This window comes from Labeo rohita, chromosome 19 (genome assembly GCF_022985175.1).
Source record: "Labeo rohita strain BAU-BD-2019 chromosome 19, IGBB_LRoh.1.0, whole genome shotgun sequence".
In the NCBI taxonomy this organism is placed as follows: Eukaryota; Metazoa; Chordata; class Actinopteri; order Cypriniformes; family Cyprinidae; genus Labeo; species Labeo rohita.
This window is the reverse complement of record NC_066887.1, coordinates 21671691-21690895: the sequence shown is the minus strand read 5'-3', so window position 1 is coordinate 21690895 and position 19205 is coordinate 21671691. Positions and strand designations below refer to the sequence as shown.

Sequence of the window (19205 nt, the reverse complement as noted above, 5' to 3'; positions counted from 1 at the left end):
GGAAAGAGAATAATTTATTAAAAAGAAAGCTTCTGATAAAAATACAGAAGAAAGAACACTTTTTTTTGCTTCCCGCTGTTTTTCCGGGGGTTGAAAGCTGACGGGAAATGCTTGATTGCTATGCCTAGACATTGATTACACATGATTAAAATAGACTCCGTGTGTGTACGAATTCAGGCAGGTATGCTGGAAGCCAGGAGACCGCGAGCAAACACAATAAAGTCTAGGGTACCTGTATTGTATTTTTTTAATAACATGTTTCAATATTGCAACAGCCATCTGTTTTTCTAACAGGTAAAAATCATGAAAAATTCCAACCGAAAAGAGAAAAATAAAACAAAAAAGGACTTGATCTCAAACAACTTTTTTCGCGACTCGCCTAATTCAAACAATAAGTCATTTCAACACAGTGAGAGGATCTCATTCAACACATTATTATTCAAACAAATTATAAAAATAGATTGCATTTTCAAATACATATTTACAGTATCAAACAGAGATCAGAATGATACACTTAATGCAAAGGGGGGATCGAGTCTTTTTCGGTAAAGGGCTGTTAAACATTACAGTAAAGCATGTCTTTGTCCTTTAGATTTTGATTATTAATTCGGGTTACGCCACATATGATATGGCTGCAACAATGACAAATGTGCATCTCTGTATGAGTGTAACTGTAAAACAGAGAGAGAGTGAAACTAATGCTCTTATCTTTGAATTCCAAAAGACTTTAATTATTCATATCCTAAAAATCAAGAACAACCTAATATGAGAAAAAAAGTGTCATATTTTGTACTATATGTATTTGTGGCAAAATCCAGATCCAACCTGTGTGTTACGGCCTTTGTTAATGTGATTTGCACCAACCTGTTTCTATGATCAAACTGTAAATGTCCTAAATTAGGGTTTCGCTCAATACTGCTTTAACACATCCAAATCCAACCAAGTCTTGTTCACACATTCACACAATAGTCTAAATTCAAAAACACTAGAACATTCAGAACATTCTCGTTTAGAACAACCACTTCCGTTGCACGAAACGCCAACATCAAGTACTAAACATGTCCGAGAGTATCGGACACCTGCTGTCGTGGCGTGTAATGAAATCTGGAAGTGTGTGAATCCTCATCACATCCACTCACTTTCAAAGTGCAGGAAAAAATGAAATACAACAAACAAAATCGAAGAGAATTTTGATGAAACGGCAGCTGAACGTTCGGATTCAGTGCTATGTTTTTCATTCTCAAGCATTCAAACTCCAGTAAGCGTCTGTAAACGGATAAATAAATCATCTAATAAATACAAGTTTCTGTAAGTCATGGACGCTGCAGTGCAAACATTGTCCCTATAGTAGACAGAACGAGAAAAACATTACGAGTACAGATGTCCGACAATACTGATTTAAACTCGGTTAGATTCGGTTCAGAAATGAGTTAAAGAAAAAAAGAGAAAGTAAACAGTAACCAAATCAAGAGAAATACACACAGAGAAAGGGATTTACATATTATTTAAGATTCCTTACATCAGTACTTATTTCCTGAAGATACGGTGAGATGTTCTCCTAGTACTCCTAGGAGCAACTGGACGACATGCTCTTGGTTCAGTCCACTTAATGAGAGGATCAGTGGCTACAAAGCATGAGTTCTTTTGCTTGGACAAAGAAAACGGGTATACACGTCGCCCTTTCGATTTCTCTGAGATCAGAGTCAGACTGCCTTCTCCGGGACACTGACGGAGGGTCTCGACCACCGTTAAGTCCTACTAAAAGGGACAGAGCTGATGTCATTGATGAACAGTGGAAGAAAAGCAGGTCAAAATCAGCACGCAGGTTATTCTAAAGGAATTATCTTGCTTGTGACATTGTCCCCCTCAGAAAACAAGAACTTCTTTGTGGAAGAAAAGAACCAGTGTTCACCCAAAGAGAGGATAAAGGAACGAAAAAGGGAAGATTAGGAAGAAAACTGGCATTTGCAGTGACTTGGTTATCACCTCCTGACCGTTGAATGGCCTGCTGGGTAATTATGAGAACAGACATCCATATGTCTTTCCTCGGTAAGCCAGCGTGCTGCTGTGGGTCTGTCAGACTTGCACTCCGCGGCCGTGCATCTGGATAACCTGCGCTCTGAGAGTCTGTATGGCGGACAGGATCTGTTTCTGGTGCTCCAGAGAGGTGATGCCGAGACTCAACACATCCCTGCCAAAACAAGGGAGCGTGTCACACACAAACCGAATATAATGAGAAACACATTATTCAGTACTTAAAGGGTTAGTACACACAAAATTCTGTCATTAATTACTCATTCCCATAAGACCTTCATCTTTGGAAAACAAATTAAGATATTTTTGTTAAAATCAAAGAGCTTGAGATGATGAACAAAGGTCCTAGGGGTTTGGAACGACATAAGGGTGAGTAATACAGGTGAGGCCAAAAGCTGACATACACCTTTCAGAATCTGCAAAATGTTAATTACTTTACCAAAATCATACAAAATGCATGTTATTGCTTATTTTTTATTGACCTGAATAAGGTATTTCTCAAAAAAAGATGTTTATATATAGTCCAGAAGAGAAAATAATAGTTGAATTTGACCCCGTTCAAAAGTTTACACCCCCTTGATTCTTAATACGTGTTGTTACCTGAATGATCCACAGCTGTGGGGTTTATTTTGTTTAGTGATAGTTGTTCATGAGCCCCTTGTTTGCCCTGAACAGTTAAACTGCCTGCTGTTGTTCTTCAGAAAAATAATTTAGGTCTCACAAATTCTTTGGTTTTCCAGCAATTTTGTGTATTTGAATCCTTTCCAACAATGACTGTATTATTTTGAAATCCATCTTTTCACACTGTGGACAACTGAGGGACTCATATGCAACTATTACAGAAGGTTCAAACTCTCACTGATGCTTCAGAAGGAAAAACCATGCATTAAGAGCTGGGGGGGGGGCGGGGGTGAAAACTTTTTGAATTTGAAGATCAGGGTAAATATAACTTATTTTGCCTTCTGGGAAACATGTAAGTATTTTCTATAGCTTCTGAAGGGCAGTACTAAATAAAAAAAAAAAAGATATTTACGCAAAATAAGAAAAATGTACACAGCTCCTTTATGTTCAAAAGTTTTCACCTCCAGCTCTTAATGCATCGTTTTTCTTTCTGGAGCATCAGTGAGAGTTTGAACCTTCTGTAATAGTTGCATACGAGTCCCTCAGTTGTCCACAGTGTGAAAAGATAGATCTCAAAATCATATAGTCATTGTTGGAAAGGATTCAAATACACAAAAATGGTGGAAAACCAAAGAATTGGTGGGACCTGAAGGATTTTTCTAAACAACAACTCATGAACAACTATCACTAAACAAAAAAACACAGCTGTGGATCATTCAGGAAACAACACAGTATTAACAATCAAGTGTATGTAAACTTGTGAATAGGGTCATTTTTATAAATTCAACTATTATTTTCTCTTGTAGACTATATGTAAACATCTTTAATGTGAAATTTCTTATTCAGGTCAGTACTAAATAATAAACAATAACATGCATTTTGTACGATCCCTCTTATTTTGATAAAATAATTAACATTTTGCAGATTCTCACAGGGGGATGTAAACTTTTGACCTCAACTGTAATGACAGAATTTTTATTTTTGGCTAAACTAACCCTTTAATTTCAATGTCACTCACTGAACGGTCATGCGAGCCACTGACTCCAGGTAACAGTATCCAGCAGCGGTGAAGTTGTCTTTGTAGCGGCCCATGTCTACAGCCTCTAACCACTCTCCAACTGAACTGAACGAAGGGAAGGAGGGAAGCGTTCGTTCTGCTAGTGATACAGATGAACCCAGGGTCCTGGACAAAAACAGAAAGAGTGAAAAACAAACACTCACAGGAAAATGGAAAAGGGATGATTTGCATGCAGGAGGGAAGCTTTTCAATACCTGCGTCCCAGGGTGGAGGACCCGATGTTGTCCGGGCTTCTCATAGTCTTGCTGAGAGCGCTGTGGATCTGGGTGAAGGTGGGTCTCTCCGTCCTCTCCTTCTGCCAACAATCCAGCATGAGTTGGTGCAGAGACGGCGGGCAGTTCACGGGAGCAGGTAACCGGAACCCATCCTCTATAGCTTTTATTACCTGTAAAGTAAATATACATAAATTTAAACACAAAAATATAATTATTAAAGGTTTAGTTTACCTGAAAATGAAATTTCTGTCATGAATTACTCACCTTCATGTTGTTCCAAACCTGTGAGACCTTCGTTTATCTTCGGAACACAAATTAAGATATTTTTGGATGAAATCTAAGAGCTTTCTGACCCTGCATAGACAGCAATGCAACTAACACATTCAAGGCCCAGAAAGGTAGTAAGGGACATCGTTAAGAAAACAAAAATAATGACTTTTTAACAATTTCTTCTCTTCCATAGTTGTTTTTGTTTTCGTTGTGCACAAAAAGTATTCCCGTAGCTTCATTAACATAAACATTATGGTGGAACCACTGCTGTCATATGGACAATTTTAACGATGACCTTACTACTTTTCTGGGTCTTAAACGTGGTAGTTACGTTGCTGGAAACGCTCAGATTCGTCAAAAATATCTTGAACGAAGGTCTTACAGGTTTGGAACCACATGAGGGTGAGTAATTAATGACAGAACTTTAATCATTGGGTGAACTATCCCTTTAAATATAGAGTTTTTGGACTAATGGAATAAACTGACTACTGACCCAAATAGTGCAGGTTTCTAAAAGTTTCTGTTTATTTCCAGTTTTAAAACATTTTTAGTGTGAAATTAGACTTTTGGTCCCTATTGTAAACACATCTAATTGCTGCATTTTTTATTAATTTTTCAAAGTTTTCTATTTACTCTCAAAGCAATCTCCACTAATAATGACATTTCTGAGACAAAGCAGCAAATTAAATGATTTCATTTCAGTAGGTATTTCGAAATGTGTCCTTGACTGGCATTTCTCTATGATCTTCTCCTTTTTTTGTTAGACAACCCTACAGTAAACACCATTTAATTTAATAAAAGTACTACTTAAGTCACTTCTGACAACATAAACTTTATTTAAAGCAAATGAATAGCATGAAAGGCTCTTTGAATGCATTAATGCCTTTCTCCAGCAATCATTAATTTAGCCATAAACATGGAGAAAGGGTCGAGCATATTAGTACATGACGTGAAAGACGGCCTCTTTTGTTAAAAAGCTTTACACGGTGATGCTTTTTAATTCATACGATTCAAAAAAGAAAAAGCTTTGGCCTTCCAGTCATATCACAAAAAACATTATCAAAAAATTAAAAAAGCTGTTTTTTTGTGTTGCTAAGCTTTGTCTAATTATTATGTTTCTTTACATTTTTAGAGACTACATTATTACTGGGGTCCAAAAAGTGTGATGTCCTTCAGCTGGGGTTTATTTCAGAGACTATGAGGATCTTTGCTGCAGGCGTGAAAAGGAGGCCACACGCCGCGTGACTTCTGAGTCCGATTGGTCACGGAGCTGAAGTGGACTTGAAGTCAAAGTGCACACACACATACTGCACACTCTTTATCTGGGGTCTTTAAAGGCCCCTCGCTTTAGCTACTTTTAAATTTTTATACAAATGCATAACTCCTCACTTCACACAGAAAAATCCCATCCTACCAACAGAGAGAGAGAGAGGGAGAAAACGAATATAAAATCACAAACAAACGTAAAAGGATTTTTAGCCAGATCTAAAGGAGGAGGAAAAGTAGCCGCCCAAAAGAGAGAGCGAGAGATAAAGAAAAGAAAGGTTTGAGCACAGGTGGTGATACATTAGAAGAAATATATAAAGGGACAGACGTACGTCTTGGTTGCCCATGTCCCAGTACGGTCTCTCCCCGAAGGACATGACTTCCCACATAACGATACCGAAGCTCCACACATCAGAAGCTGAGCTGTAACGATGGTACTGAATGGCCTCTGGGGCTGTCCACAACACCAAACTCTTCCCTCCGTGCTGAAAGGAAAAAAAAAAAACAAAAAAAAAAACAGACCCTGTTATGTCTAACAAATTGACACAAATGTACTCAGTCTTTATAGTTACTGCTACTAATTAGTAAGTGGTCATTAAGAAGAAGGTTTAATGCGATTTACAGTACACTAATTACAGAGACAATCTCCACTAAAGCAACCTGAGGTTAAGTGACTTGCTGGAGGCTTCATAAACTGCTCTTTGCAGAGTTTAAACCTACAACCTTTAAATTACCAGCCCAAATAAACAAGCTATAATGACCGTGATTTGGCTAACAGAACTTGTTCCTTGAAACAAACATACTAAAAGTGCAGAAATAACACAAATCAGTCTGACAGATTTCATAGTGGGCAGAATTTTCTAGTGCAGCAATTTAAAAACTAGATGAGTAAAGTTTCAGGAAGTTTAATTAGGTGTTGATAGAATGTTGCTAGTATGACTTAGCACACTGTTAACATCGTTTAACATTTTGTTAGCATGTTGCTAACATGATTAGCACTTTGCAAGCATAATTTAATGTGATTAGCATGTTTTTAGCATTTTGTTAACGTTTCTAGGATGATTAACATTGTTAGCATGTTTTAGCATTTCGTTAACGTTTCTAGCATGATTAATATTGTCAGCATGTTTTAACATGATCAACATGTTAGCATGATTTGCATGTTTGCTAGCATGTTGCTAGCATGATTAGCATAGCTAGTTACTAACATGATTCTAGCATGATTAGTATGTTTCTAACATAATTACCAGCATGTTAATAACATGTTACCAGCATGTTAATTTTGTTTATTAACAAGTTACTAGCATGTTTCTAGCATGATTCGCATGATGCTAACATGTTATTCTAGCATTATTCTAGCATGATTAGTGTTTCTAACATAATTAGCATGTTGTTACCATGATTAACAAGTTACCACCATGATTCTAGCACGACTAACATGTTACCAGCATAACATGATTAACAAGTTACTAACATGTTGCTAGCATGGTTAGTAAGTTGCTAGCACGATTCTTAACATGTTACCAGCATGTTGTTAACATAATTAACAAGTTACTAGCACAATTCTTATGTAGCCAGAATGTTGTTAACATAATTAGCAAGTTACTACCCTGATGAAAAAAACAGCATATATGCTGGTAAGTATGTTTTGATGCTGGTTCATGCTGGTCCTTGACCAGCAACATGACCAGCAAAAACCAGCAAAGGACCAGCTTAAACCAGCTAAGGACCAGCATAAACCAGCAAAGGACCAGCTTACACCAGCATCAAAACCTACCTAACCAGCATTCCAGCATCAAAACATACCTACCAGCATATTCTGTTTTTTTCACCAGGGTAGCTTGAATGGCATATTACTAACATGTTGTTAACATGATTAACAAGTTACTAGCATGCTACTAGTATGCTTAATATGTTAACAGCATACTGCATGATTAACAAGTTACCAGCATGATTAGCAAGTTACTAACATGACTGACGTGTTACTAGCATGTTAGATTAACAAGTTACTAACATCTTTCTAGCATGTTTGCATGATTATCAAGTTTCTGGCATGTTGCTAGCATGATTAGCAAGTTACTAGCATGTTACTAGCATGATTAACATGTTATTAGCATGATTAATGTTACTAGCATGTTTAAGAAGTTACTAGCATGTTTATAGCGTGATTATCATGTTGTTAGAATGTTAGCATGATTAGCAAGTTACTAGCATGTTGTTAACATGTTTCTAACATGATTAGTATGTTACTAGCATGATTAGTAAGTTACTAGCATGAATGGCATATTACTAACATGTTGTTAACATGATTAACAAGTTACTAGTATGATACTAGCATAATTAACATGTTACCAACATGTTGTTAACATGAATAAGAAGTTACTAGCATGTTGTTAACATGTTTCTAACATGATTAGTATGTTACTAGCATGATTAGTAAGTTACTAGCATGAATGGTATATTACTAGCATGTTGTTAACATGATTAACAAGTTACTAGTATGTTACTAGCATAATTAACATGTTACCAACGTCTTGTTAGCACGATTAACAAGTTACTAGTGTTACTAGCATAATTAACATGTTACCAGCATGCTCTTAACATGATTAGCAAGTTACTAGCATGTTGTTCCCTGATGAAAACAACAGCATATGCTGGTAAGTAGGTTTTGATGCTGGGATGCTGGTTAGATATATTTTGATGCTGGTTTAAGCTGGTTCTTTGCTGGTTTATGCTGGTCCTTAGCTGGTCATGTTGCTGGTCAAGGACCAGCATAAACCAGCTAAGGACCAGCAGAGACCAGCATAAACCAGCAAAGGACAAGCTTAAACAAGCATCAAAACATATCTAACCAGCATCCCAGCATCAAAACCTACTTACCAGCATATGCTGTTGTTTTCAACAGGGTTAACATGTTTCCAACATGTATGTTACTAGCATGTTTTTAGCACGATTAGCATGTTGCTAGTATGATTAGTAAGTTACTAGCATGAATGGCATATTATTAACATGTTGTTAACATGATTAACAAGTTACTAGTATGTTACTAGCATAATTAACAAGTTACCAACATGTTAGCATGATTAAGAACTTACTAGTGTTACCAGCATAATTAACATGTTACCAACATGTTAGCATGATTAAGAACTTACTAGTGTTACCAGCATAATTAACATGTTACCAACATGTTAGCATGATTAACAACTAACTAGTGTTACCAGCATAATTAACATGTTACCAGCATGCTGGTAACATGATTAGCAAGTAACTAACATGGTTCTAACATGATTAACCTGTTATCAGCATGTTGTTAACATGATTAGTATGTCGTTAGCATGTTGTTAACATGTTTCTAACATGATTAGCATGTTGCTAGCATGATTATAAAAGTTACTAGCATGATTCCCTCAATGAACATTTATGGGATTTCTGGTGGTTTTGATAGTCTGGTTTATGAAAACTATAAGTTGGATCAGTTAGAAAAGATATAGCAACTAGAATCTAGCGAGCTCTAGGAGGAAATACACTTTAAAATTCTTAGAAGAAGATGATTAAATAGTAGATCAGTAAGTTAAGAAAGGAAAGAAAGAAAAAGGAAAGGACATTGCATAGGAAAGGACATCAAAAAGGAAAACAAGCAAAAAAGGAACAAAAAAGGAAAAGGACAAGAACGGATAGAGGAAAATGTTGATTAAATGTTGATTCAGGAACACAGCCTTGGCAAACACAAAAAAAAAGTGATATCACAGTATTGTGTAGATGAAAGACAGGCGTATTGTGCCGTACTGTATACTGACTTCCACAATCATCTTATCATAACAGAAGCATGAAGCACTGAAGCGTTCTTAAAATCCGCAACACATTCAGCCGAGTACTTGCAAGAAAAAAAAATGCATGAAAGTTTGATAAACTAGATAAGAGCTGTGCTTTGACTTTTAGAGAAATGTGCTGACTACCATTGGCTCTTCCAGCTCATTCGGAAGTGTTTGAGAGTGCTGTGTTGCATTATGGTAAAATACTCACTAGTGTGCTGTAGACCGCCTCTATCTTGTCGTCCTGAAGAGGTCTGAAGCCTGACACTTTGCAGACCAGGCTGCTGTTCACCAGGACTTTGTGAGCAGCCAATCGGCGATGGATAAAACCCATCTCTGTCAGATACTTCATCCCAGATGCCACTCCACTCAGCAGATCCACCAGCTGAAGAACAGTCAACTGACCTTCATGTTTCTGAGCAGAAAAAGAGAGGAAGAAAAGAAGGAATGGCACGAAGGTAGACAAGGAAAAAGCAAAGAGGGAAACAGAGTGGTAAAGAAAAGAAACGTGATGCAGAGAGGGAAAAAGGAACATTGAAAAAGGAAAAACAAGAAAAACAGAAAAGACAAAAGTAAGAACAATGAAGAGGAAAAGAAAGGAAAACGAGTGAACAGAAAGAACAACAAATAAAGAAAATGAGGAAAAAAAGGGAAAGGAAAATGTAAAGGAAAAAGGGAAGAAAACAACAGTTTAGAATATAAACACTCAAATATTTATGAAAACCTGGAACAAATAACAGTCATTTCACTTCCTTTCAAGAATTTCACTTCATCTGACTTCAAACGCCTCACTTGGCTCTTTCCTCTCATTGTTTTCTTTTTATCAACAAATCACGCCTGCAGGTTTTGTAATGCAACTTAAATATTTCATATATACCATTTACTGTACTATCTCAGCATTTTGCATCTGATGACTCAGAAGAATACAGTCAGCAGAACAAACGGACGCAAAAATACATTCTCTTACCCGCAGGAAAGAGTCCAGGGCTCCGTTGGCCATGCTCTCCACCACGATCATCATAGTGTTGCCTGCAGCAAAAAAAAAAAAAACAGATAAAGAAAAAATTGGATTGTGTGTTTTTTAATGCTTTAGTGGGAAAAGAAGACATGGTGGGGTTATCCAAGGGGGACAAAAAACATGTTTTCATAAAAGTGTGAGTGTTACGTAAGAGATTACATGCAGTCAGCAAGTCACTGTAAACAGATAAAACTGTAGAGTGAGAGAAAATACAATAGATAGATACAGTTGAGGTCAAAAATGTACATACACCTTTTATTTTACCAAAATAAGAGGGATCATACAAAATTAATGTTATTTTTTATGTAGTACTGACCTGAATAAGATATTTCACACAAAAGGCGTTTACATATAGTCCACAAGAGAAAGTAATACTTGAATTTATGAATATGACCCCATTCAAAAGTTTACACCCCCTTGATTCTTAACACTGTGTTGTCACCTGAATGATGCTGTTCTTCAGAAAAATTCTTCAGGTCCCACAAATTCTTTTGTTTTTCATTTTTGTGTATTTGAACCCTTTCCAACAATGACTGCATGATTTTGAGATCCATCTTTTCACACTGAGGACAACTCAGGGACTCATATGCAACTATTACAGACAGTTCAAACACTCACTGATACTCCAGAAGGAAACACGATGCGTTAGGAGTTGGGGGGTGAAAACTTTTGAAACTGAATTACGATTCGGTTACATTTTTCTTATTTTGCCTAAATATATATATTTTTTCATTTAGTACTGCCCTTCAGAAGCTACAGAAGATGCTTACATGTTTCTCAGAAGACAAAGTAAGTTAAATTTACCCTGATCTTCAAATTCAAAAGTTTTCACCCCCGGCTCTTAATGCATCGTGTTTCCTTCTGAAGCATCAGTGAGTGTTTGAACCTTCTGTAATAGTTGCATATGAGTCCTTCAGTTGTCCTCAATGTCAAAAGATGGATCTCAAAATCATACAGTCATTGCTGGAAAGAGTTCAAAGACACAAAAATGCTGAAAAACCAAATAATTTGTGGGACCTGAAGGATTTTTATGAAGAACAGCAGGCAGTTTAACTGTTCAGGACAAAGGGACTCATGAACAACTATCAGCTGCGGATCATTCAGTTAACAACACAGTATTAAGAATCAAGTGTATGTAAACTTTTGAACAGGGTCATTTGAATTCAACTACTATTGGACTATATGTAATTATCCTTGATGTGAAATAGCTTATTCAGGTCAGTACTAAAGAAAAAAAATAGCATGCATTTTGTATGATCCCTCTTATTTTGGTACAGTTTTGCAGTGTATGTAAACTTATGACCTCAACTGTAGAAAGATAGATAAGAAACCGCAGTTGACCAATCAGAATGAAACATTCAATAGCACTGTGTCGTGTCTGTATTTCCAGTGAGCATTAGACAGTGAGTGATCGAAAGCAGCTCAAAGAAAGACGAGGGAAGTACGCTCCATTAGGGAGGTGGGTAGCGGTAAATCCCCAGGTGTTAGAGCGAAAGAGAGAGCAGGGAAGAGAGGTAGAAAGAGTGAGAGACAGATCCCTCAATCACGTCCACAGACACCAACAATCTGCAGAATTCAATGACCAGCCCAATGAACAGGAGGCTGCGCTATCAGTCTGGTCAATCTACCGTCCCCAGCTCCATCACACCTCCTGCGGGGAGGAGCGGACATGCCTGACCAACCCCAATCAGAAGACCTCCTACTGGGCTCTCAGCTCTGGGTCCTTCCCACCTGAGGTGTGGAGGTCTGACAGGTGGATGAAGAGGAGGGTGTGTAGCTTTCAAGAGGCAAACGGCAGAAAAAACCCCCAGAGATTTGCAGGTGGAGAAGAAGAAGTCAGGGAGAAAGATTAGAGTCATTAAGGGGGCTTGCTGTGATTTGGCCACCAATTATTCCAACGTGAACATCTGCTGTTGCGCTCACTGCACACACACACACACACACACACACACACTTAGACGGGCTAATTCAATCCCAAAATCCCAATTCATTCTTCTCTCCAAAATACCACTGAATAAATGGTCTCTTACTCTTCATTTAAAACAATAATTAAAACAAGAACCAATTATGTTTTGATAACGAATCACGATATAAATTCAAATAAGGGAACATTTCAATGGAGATTTTCTTTTATTCCATTTAAATAACAAAGTTTAATGTACTATATAGACATACTCTAGCTTTCACAATGCAAAGCTCACTTGACCAGACCATTCCTGAACACTAAGTGGCAAAATTCAGTGAGTAACTACAGTATGAGTAACTATTTAACGAACTTAATACTTTTAAAGAGATAGTTCACCCAAAAATGAAAATTACCCCATGAGTCACTCACCCTCAAGCCATCGTGTATATGACTTTTTTCTTTCAGGCACATACAATTGAAGTTATATTAAAAAATATCTTGGCTCTTTCAAGATCTGTTGAGATTTTTAAGTCCAATAAAGTGCATCCATCCATCATAAAAAGTGCTCCACACGACTCCAGGGGTTAATAGAAACCTTTTGAAGTAAAGCGATGTGTTTGTATAAGAAAAATATACATATTTACAACTTTATAAACCATAATCTCTAGCTTCTGCTAACTGTCATACACCTTCACGAGAGAGTGGGGTTCTAGCGAATGCCGTAGGACGTAGGTATTGCGTAAGCTCCTGTGAGATATATGCTAGTCTCGTAAGAACCAAGTCTCCTATTGCCTTATATCAAATCCTAAGACATTTGTCTTTACAAATCTTCATTTTGTATTTTTAATTAGTGACCGGTGTTTTGCTCTTTCCTCTGCGCTTTCGCGTTGGTCACTTCAGCGTTCGCCTACGTCATCTGCTAGAACCCAACTCTCATGTACGAGTGGAAGCTAGAGAATATGGTTTATAAAGTTGCAAATTTTGATATTTTTCTTATACAAACACACTGAATCACTTCAGAAGGCCTTTATTAACCCCCGTAGCTATGTGGGGTACTTTTTATGATGGATGGATACACTTTATTGGACTTCAAAATCTCAACACCCATTCACTTTGGAGGAACTTGGACATTTTTTAATATACCTCTGATTGTATTAATCTGAAAGAAGTTGTTATATACACCTAAGATGGCTTGAGAGTGATTAAATCATGAGGTATTTTTCATTTTTGGGTGAACTATCCCATTAAATAAAAACATTAAACTAATCAGAAGTGACAGTAAAGATATTCAAAAATATTACTGTTTTTACTGTATTTTTAATTAAATAAATGATAACTATTTTGTACTGTATTGGGTTGGTAATTGAAATTCTGGGTCTTGAAACAAAACTAGTTAAGGACCACTTCTCTAACATCCAAAATATTTAGCACTCCTAATACGTCTCTTTATGCATGCATTTCTATCACTCTCTACATGTAGAATCAATGTTAAATCACAAACGTTAATACTTCCTTCAGGACTAATGCACAAAGTCCCAGACTAATATCAGCACTCCTAGTTCTTTAATTCTGCAAATCTGCCTTCCCCTCTGGTCTTCCTCGTCTCCAAAACACCTTCATCATCCCTCATCCCTTTCGGCAAGAACACACTAGGCAAATCCATCTAGCTCTTTTATCTCCAGGAACATCACATCGATCAATCTAAAGATGGATCTGCTCTTCCCTCTCCGTACATCTCCACCCCGAGCCAAGTTTCCCTCCATCACGCTTGTTGACTGAGAGTTACCAGTTTCATTTAGGCTCGATTCTCCTCGTTCTGTCCTTCCTGCAGGTGATAACATCTACAGCTCCTCATTGTCTTTGATCTTTTACCACTGATCATCATCCATCCTGCAAGTATCGACCTTTCCCTCCCTTTCAGTTCTAGCGCTTTTGAGGATCAGCCCATTTATTCAAGAGCCCACTTCCCAATAAACCGTCCAATCGATGGCTTATCATTCTCTTTTCCATTACTGCAGCGGGACAGCTGGCTCGTCCCTCCTTTTTTCTTTTTCAGAGGAGGGACATACCATCTATTCTGCGTCATGAATCTCTTTCAGGTGAGGGCCATCAAATCCCTAATTCCTCTCTTTCTTTGTCTTTCCCTGTCCTGCAAGGAATCATCCCATACGCCCTACAGCTTTCATTTTCTACTGAGGGACGTCCCATGCATCTCTCTTTTCTTCCTTGTCATCCATTCACTGCACAATCTCTTTGTCTCTACTGACCTCTGGTGATGACTCCCTCCAGACGCACAATGTTGGCATGATCGAACTGTCCCAGAATTCCCGCCTCGCTGAGGAATGAGCGTCTCTGTTTTTCCGAACAGCCCGCACGAAGGGTCTTTATGGCCACAGGCAACTCGCGTTTGCTGGGAAGCTTCAGGCAACCTCGACACACCTCCCCAAAGTCTCCTAAAGAAGGCAAGTGTTCACTTGATCATGATTGTGTCTCATAATATAGCATAAACAAGAACATTGCTCGTGATTTAAAGGAACAGTTACACAAAATGAAAACTGGGACACCATTTACTTGCCCTCATATCATGACTTATGGCTTAAATGACATATGAACCATTTTTACAATACTTTTATAGTGCTTTTGCTTCCTGTTTCGAAGCTTGAAAGCTCCTGTCCTCATTCACTGCAATTTTATGGATAGAGATTTACAGTAAATTACTTAACATTAGCTGTAAATTTTGTGTTCCAAAATAACTACAAAAAAAAGTGTCATATAGGTTTGGACACAACATTAGGGTCAATCTTCATTTTTGAGATGAAAATAATGCCTAGTTTGCATGCATCTTAATACACAGCAAAAAAAAAAAAAAAAATCAAATCAAATTGTTTATAAATCATATGAAAGCTGAATACATAAGCCTTTCATTAATGTGTGGTTTGTTAGGATAGGACAATATTTGGCCAAGATACAATTCTTTGAAAATCTGGAATCTGAGGGTGCAAAACACTCTAAATATTGAGAAAACCTCCTTTAAAGTTGTCCAAATGAAGTTCTTAGCGATGTAAATTACTAATCAAAAATTAAGTTTTGATATATTTACAGTAGGAAATTTACTAAATATCTTCATGGAACATGATCTTTACTTAATATCTTAAAGAAATCTTAATATCTTAAAGATTTTTGGCATAAAATAAAAATTGTTAATCTTGACCCATACAATGTATTTTTGTCTATTGCTACAAATATGCCTGTGCTACTCAAGGGTCACATTTATGATACTCCTCTGATGCTTTTGCTTCTTTTTAAAGCTTGAAAGCTCCTGTCCTCATTTATTGCAATTTTATGGACAAAAATGAACAGTAAACATTGAGTTCCAAAGAAGAAAATAAAATCATATTAGTTTGAACACAACATGAGGGTCAGTGAATGATGACAAAGCCTTCATTTTTGATATGAGCTAATGGCTAGTTTTCATAGATCTTAACAGACAGCATTGAAATCTATAAAACAGTCACAAAAAGAAAATGAATTTGCAGGAATATGAATAGGATGATGGGAAAAGGTACCTGTATGGACTATCCTCTCGATCTTGATGCTAGAGATGTCCAACTCTTTGGCAAAGGCATGAACAGCCTGAAGCAAATCTTCACATGTTTCTGGGTCAATGTAGGTCCTTCTAGTTGGGATTTTAACTGAAAAATGAAAAAACATACATGCATGTATAACTGACTTAACTCACTATTCACTGATTCACTATGAACTCCAAAAAGTCATTTTCAGCTATCAGAATATCATATGCTTAGTTCATACATTTTGTTTTTCAAATCTGGAGTCTGCAGTTATTTTGCAAGTGATGAAATCTGATCTGATTTTCTTCAATGACATGAGAGCAACTGCCCATGTGGAAAGAGAGGACGGAAAACTGGGAATTCCGCCTCTGGTCATGTCCATCACAACATCTCAAAACACGCATGAGAGAACATAAACGACAAGAGGCATTTAAAGCATTCATGCATATACTGTGTCTAAATGTGCTGATGCATTAACTTATTCACTATTCACTACATGGTGAATATCACAGTTTACTATTTTAAGAAACATCATGCCATTGAGTTTTGCATGAGAAAATGTAACTGAACATGTACTATCTAATACACTAACTATGTGTTTACAGTGAAGTATACTTATAAACATATGTGGCCCTGGACCACAAAACCAGTCATAAGCAGAACAGGTACATTTGTAGCATGACCAGAAAATACATTGCATTTTTCAAAATTATCAAAATTATTTTATTCCAAAAATCATTAGGATATTAAAGGAGAAGTCCACTTCCGAAATAAAAATTCACATATAATGTACTCTCCCATTTGTCATCCAAGATGTTCATGTCTGTCTTTCTTCGGTTGTAAAGAAATTATGTTTTTTGAGGAAAACAAATCTCTGCATTTTTCTCCATTTAATGGACTGATAATGGTGCCCTGATTTTTAACTTCCAAAATTCAGTTTAAATGCGGCTTCAAACGATCCCAAATGCAGTTGTAAATGATCCCAGCCGAGGAAGAAGGGTCTTATCTAGTGTAACGATTGGTTATTTTCATTAAAAAAAAATACAATGTAAATGCTTTTTAATATCAAACACTCGTCTTGCCTTTCTCTCCTTGAACTCTGTGTATTCTGGCTCAAGACAGTTAGAATATGTCAAAAAACTCCAATCGTAGTCTTTACAAAGTGAACATGCAAAGAAGATTAAACACCCTTAACAAAAAAGGTAAAACAGCGATATAGGGCGATTTTGAAGTTGAGGAAGAACATGAGATGGGAGTTTTTCGACATACCCTAACTGTCATGGACCGGAAAAAAACAGTCCAGGCAGAGTAAGACAAGACGAGCGTTTGGCATTAAAAATATAAATTATATTATTTTTATTACAATAACCGATCGTTTCGCTAGATAAGACCCTTCTTTCTCGGCTGGGATTGTTTACAACCTCATTTGGGATTGTTTAAAGCCACATTTAAACTGCATTTTGGAAGTTCAAAATCGGGGAACCATATCAGTCCATTATATGGAGAAAAATGTTTTCCACAAAAAACATAATTTCTTTACGACTGAAGAAAGAAAGACATGGATAACAACATCTTGGATGACAAGGGGGTGAGTACATTATATGTGAATCTTAGTTTTGGAAGTGGACTTCTCCTTTAAGTAAACATCACGTCCATGATTTTGTAAATTTCCTACCGTAAATATATCAAAACTTAATTTATGATTAGTAACATGCATTGCCAAGAACTTAATCTGGACAACTTTAAAGGCGATTTTCTCAATATTTTGTTAAAACTATATATATTTAGTTTTTTGCACCCTCAGATTACAGGTTTTTAAATAGTTGTATCTCGGCCAAATATTATCCTATCCTAACAAACCATACATCAATGAAAAGCTTATTTATCCATATGATGTATAAATCATTTTCAAAAAATTGACCCTTATGACTGGTTTTGTGGTCCAGGGTCACACATGATGCAAACGAATATTAAAACAACTAATTTACTAATTTATCTAAAACCCCCCCCCTAAAATTCACAGATATGAAATACATGAAAAATATAATTTTATTACTTATATGCTGTATTCTTTTACTGTATCCTCGCATTATGTCATGCTTCATCTACTCAAAGGCAATGCGGCAGTCTGACTCAGAAATGTGCTTACAAGTCAACATCGACCCGAAGCAGACCAGGGTCTCAACTTCACAGTCTCATAACAGCTTATTGATCAGAAGCTCACATACATACACACATACTTAAGAATACAATTACAAAGCAAATTAAAGGTGCTCCATTCCATCATGAGAGTGCGGTTTAGAATCGAAAGCCTCGTCCACAGGAATGAGGTTTTTCTAGTACATGCCGTATTCACATGTGAGGCTGTTATTACAATGATTTAGGGGTTCAGTTCAGTTCACTTCCTAGTAGTTTCTGTTTGGGCTTGTTTTTTTTTAATCAAACTAACTGATTCAGCCACGGAAGCTTTCATACAGGCACGCCAAGGTTATAGTTACATAATATGTTCAAAAAAACTAAAAGCAGTAGTTAAAACTAATAGAAAACTGTAAAAATGCACTAAAATATTAACTAAAACTACAAAGATTAAAATATGGACTCTGACACTTTATGCTGCCAAATAAATCTGAAAATGGTGACACCACCACAACAACAACAACAAAATGTGCAAAAGTGGTTGCATCACATAATTCTTCTGCATTCCTTTTGAAAAGTTGCAGAAGCAATGTGAAAGTAAGTCTTGTTTAGTTGATCCAAACTTATAAATACATTTCATTCTATGTCACGAACTTTAGAAACTTGGCACACTAGTTGTTGTACGACAAGGGTCCTAAGAGACCAAAACAAAATCTTAGAAAGTCCAGTCCATGCTGCTGAATCAGAAAATGCCCTGAAGACACCAGAGCGATGGTAGATAAATTAATGCAGAATTACTGCATTTACAGTAGAAGCTGTTACAAAGTAGAAAAACTGACACAATTATAGTATATTTATTTATTTTACAACTGTGTTGTTGCCAATTTAAAATATGATGCTGTTATTGATGTAGCTTTTAGTTCTGTGTACTACTGTATAAAATATATTGAAACCAAATTTCAATAGTCATCAAAAAATCTAAACCACTAAAACCAACTTAAAATAAACTATAAAATGCACTCAATTGGGCAAGTTTACACTAAAGTCATTTATATTTTAATAAAGTCTATAATTTGCATAAATAAATTCACATATATGAAGAGATGTTTTTCAACAAAAATGTCCAGATCTCCAAAACAGCAAGGCACACGAACACTTCACCAAGTTATCTAAATGTGAACAAGATAAGCATCATTATAAGTAATATAAACATAATATAAACAAAATCAAAGAAACACTATATGAGGGAAAACTAAAATTGAAGTATGTATGCATACGCA

The 19205-nt window shown here is 36.5% G+C and overlaps 1 protein-coding gene across 3 annotated transcripts in view; it reads right to left on the bottom strand.

The window, feature by feature from the left end:
- Positions 1 to 237: 237 nt before the first annotated feature.
- Positions 238 to 19205, bottom strand: part of LOC127182042 (ephrin type-A receptor 7) — a 172467-nt gene continuing 153499 nt past the window's right edge. For 2 of the 3 annotated variants that reach the window (XM_051137136.1, XM_051137137.1), the window contains 8 exons: positions 15787 to 15912; positions 14488 to 14673; positions 10264 to 10325; positions 9508 to 9711; positions 5817 to 5969; positions 3928 to 4118; positions 3674 to 3838; positions 238 to 2191 (listed from right to left, as the gene is read on the bottom strand). In XM_051137136.1, the coding sequence (XP_050993093.1) occupies positions 2077 to 2191; positions 3674 to 3838; positions 3928 to 4118; positions 5817 to 5969; positions 9508 to 9711; positions 10264 to 10325; positions 14488 to 14673; positions 15787 to 15912 (1202 nt within the window). In that variant the 3' untranslated portion in view covers positions 238 to 2076. The remainder of the gene's footprint in view (positions 2192 to 3673; positions 3839 to 3927; positions 4119 to 5816; positions 5970 to 9507; positions 9712 to 10263; positions 10326 to 14487; positions 14674 to 15786; positions 15913 to 19205) is intronic. The other variant, XR_007829843.1, reaches the window with a different exon arrangement.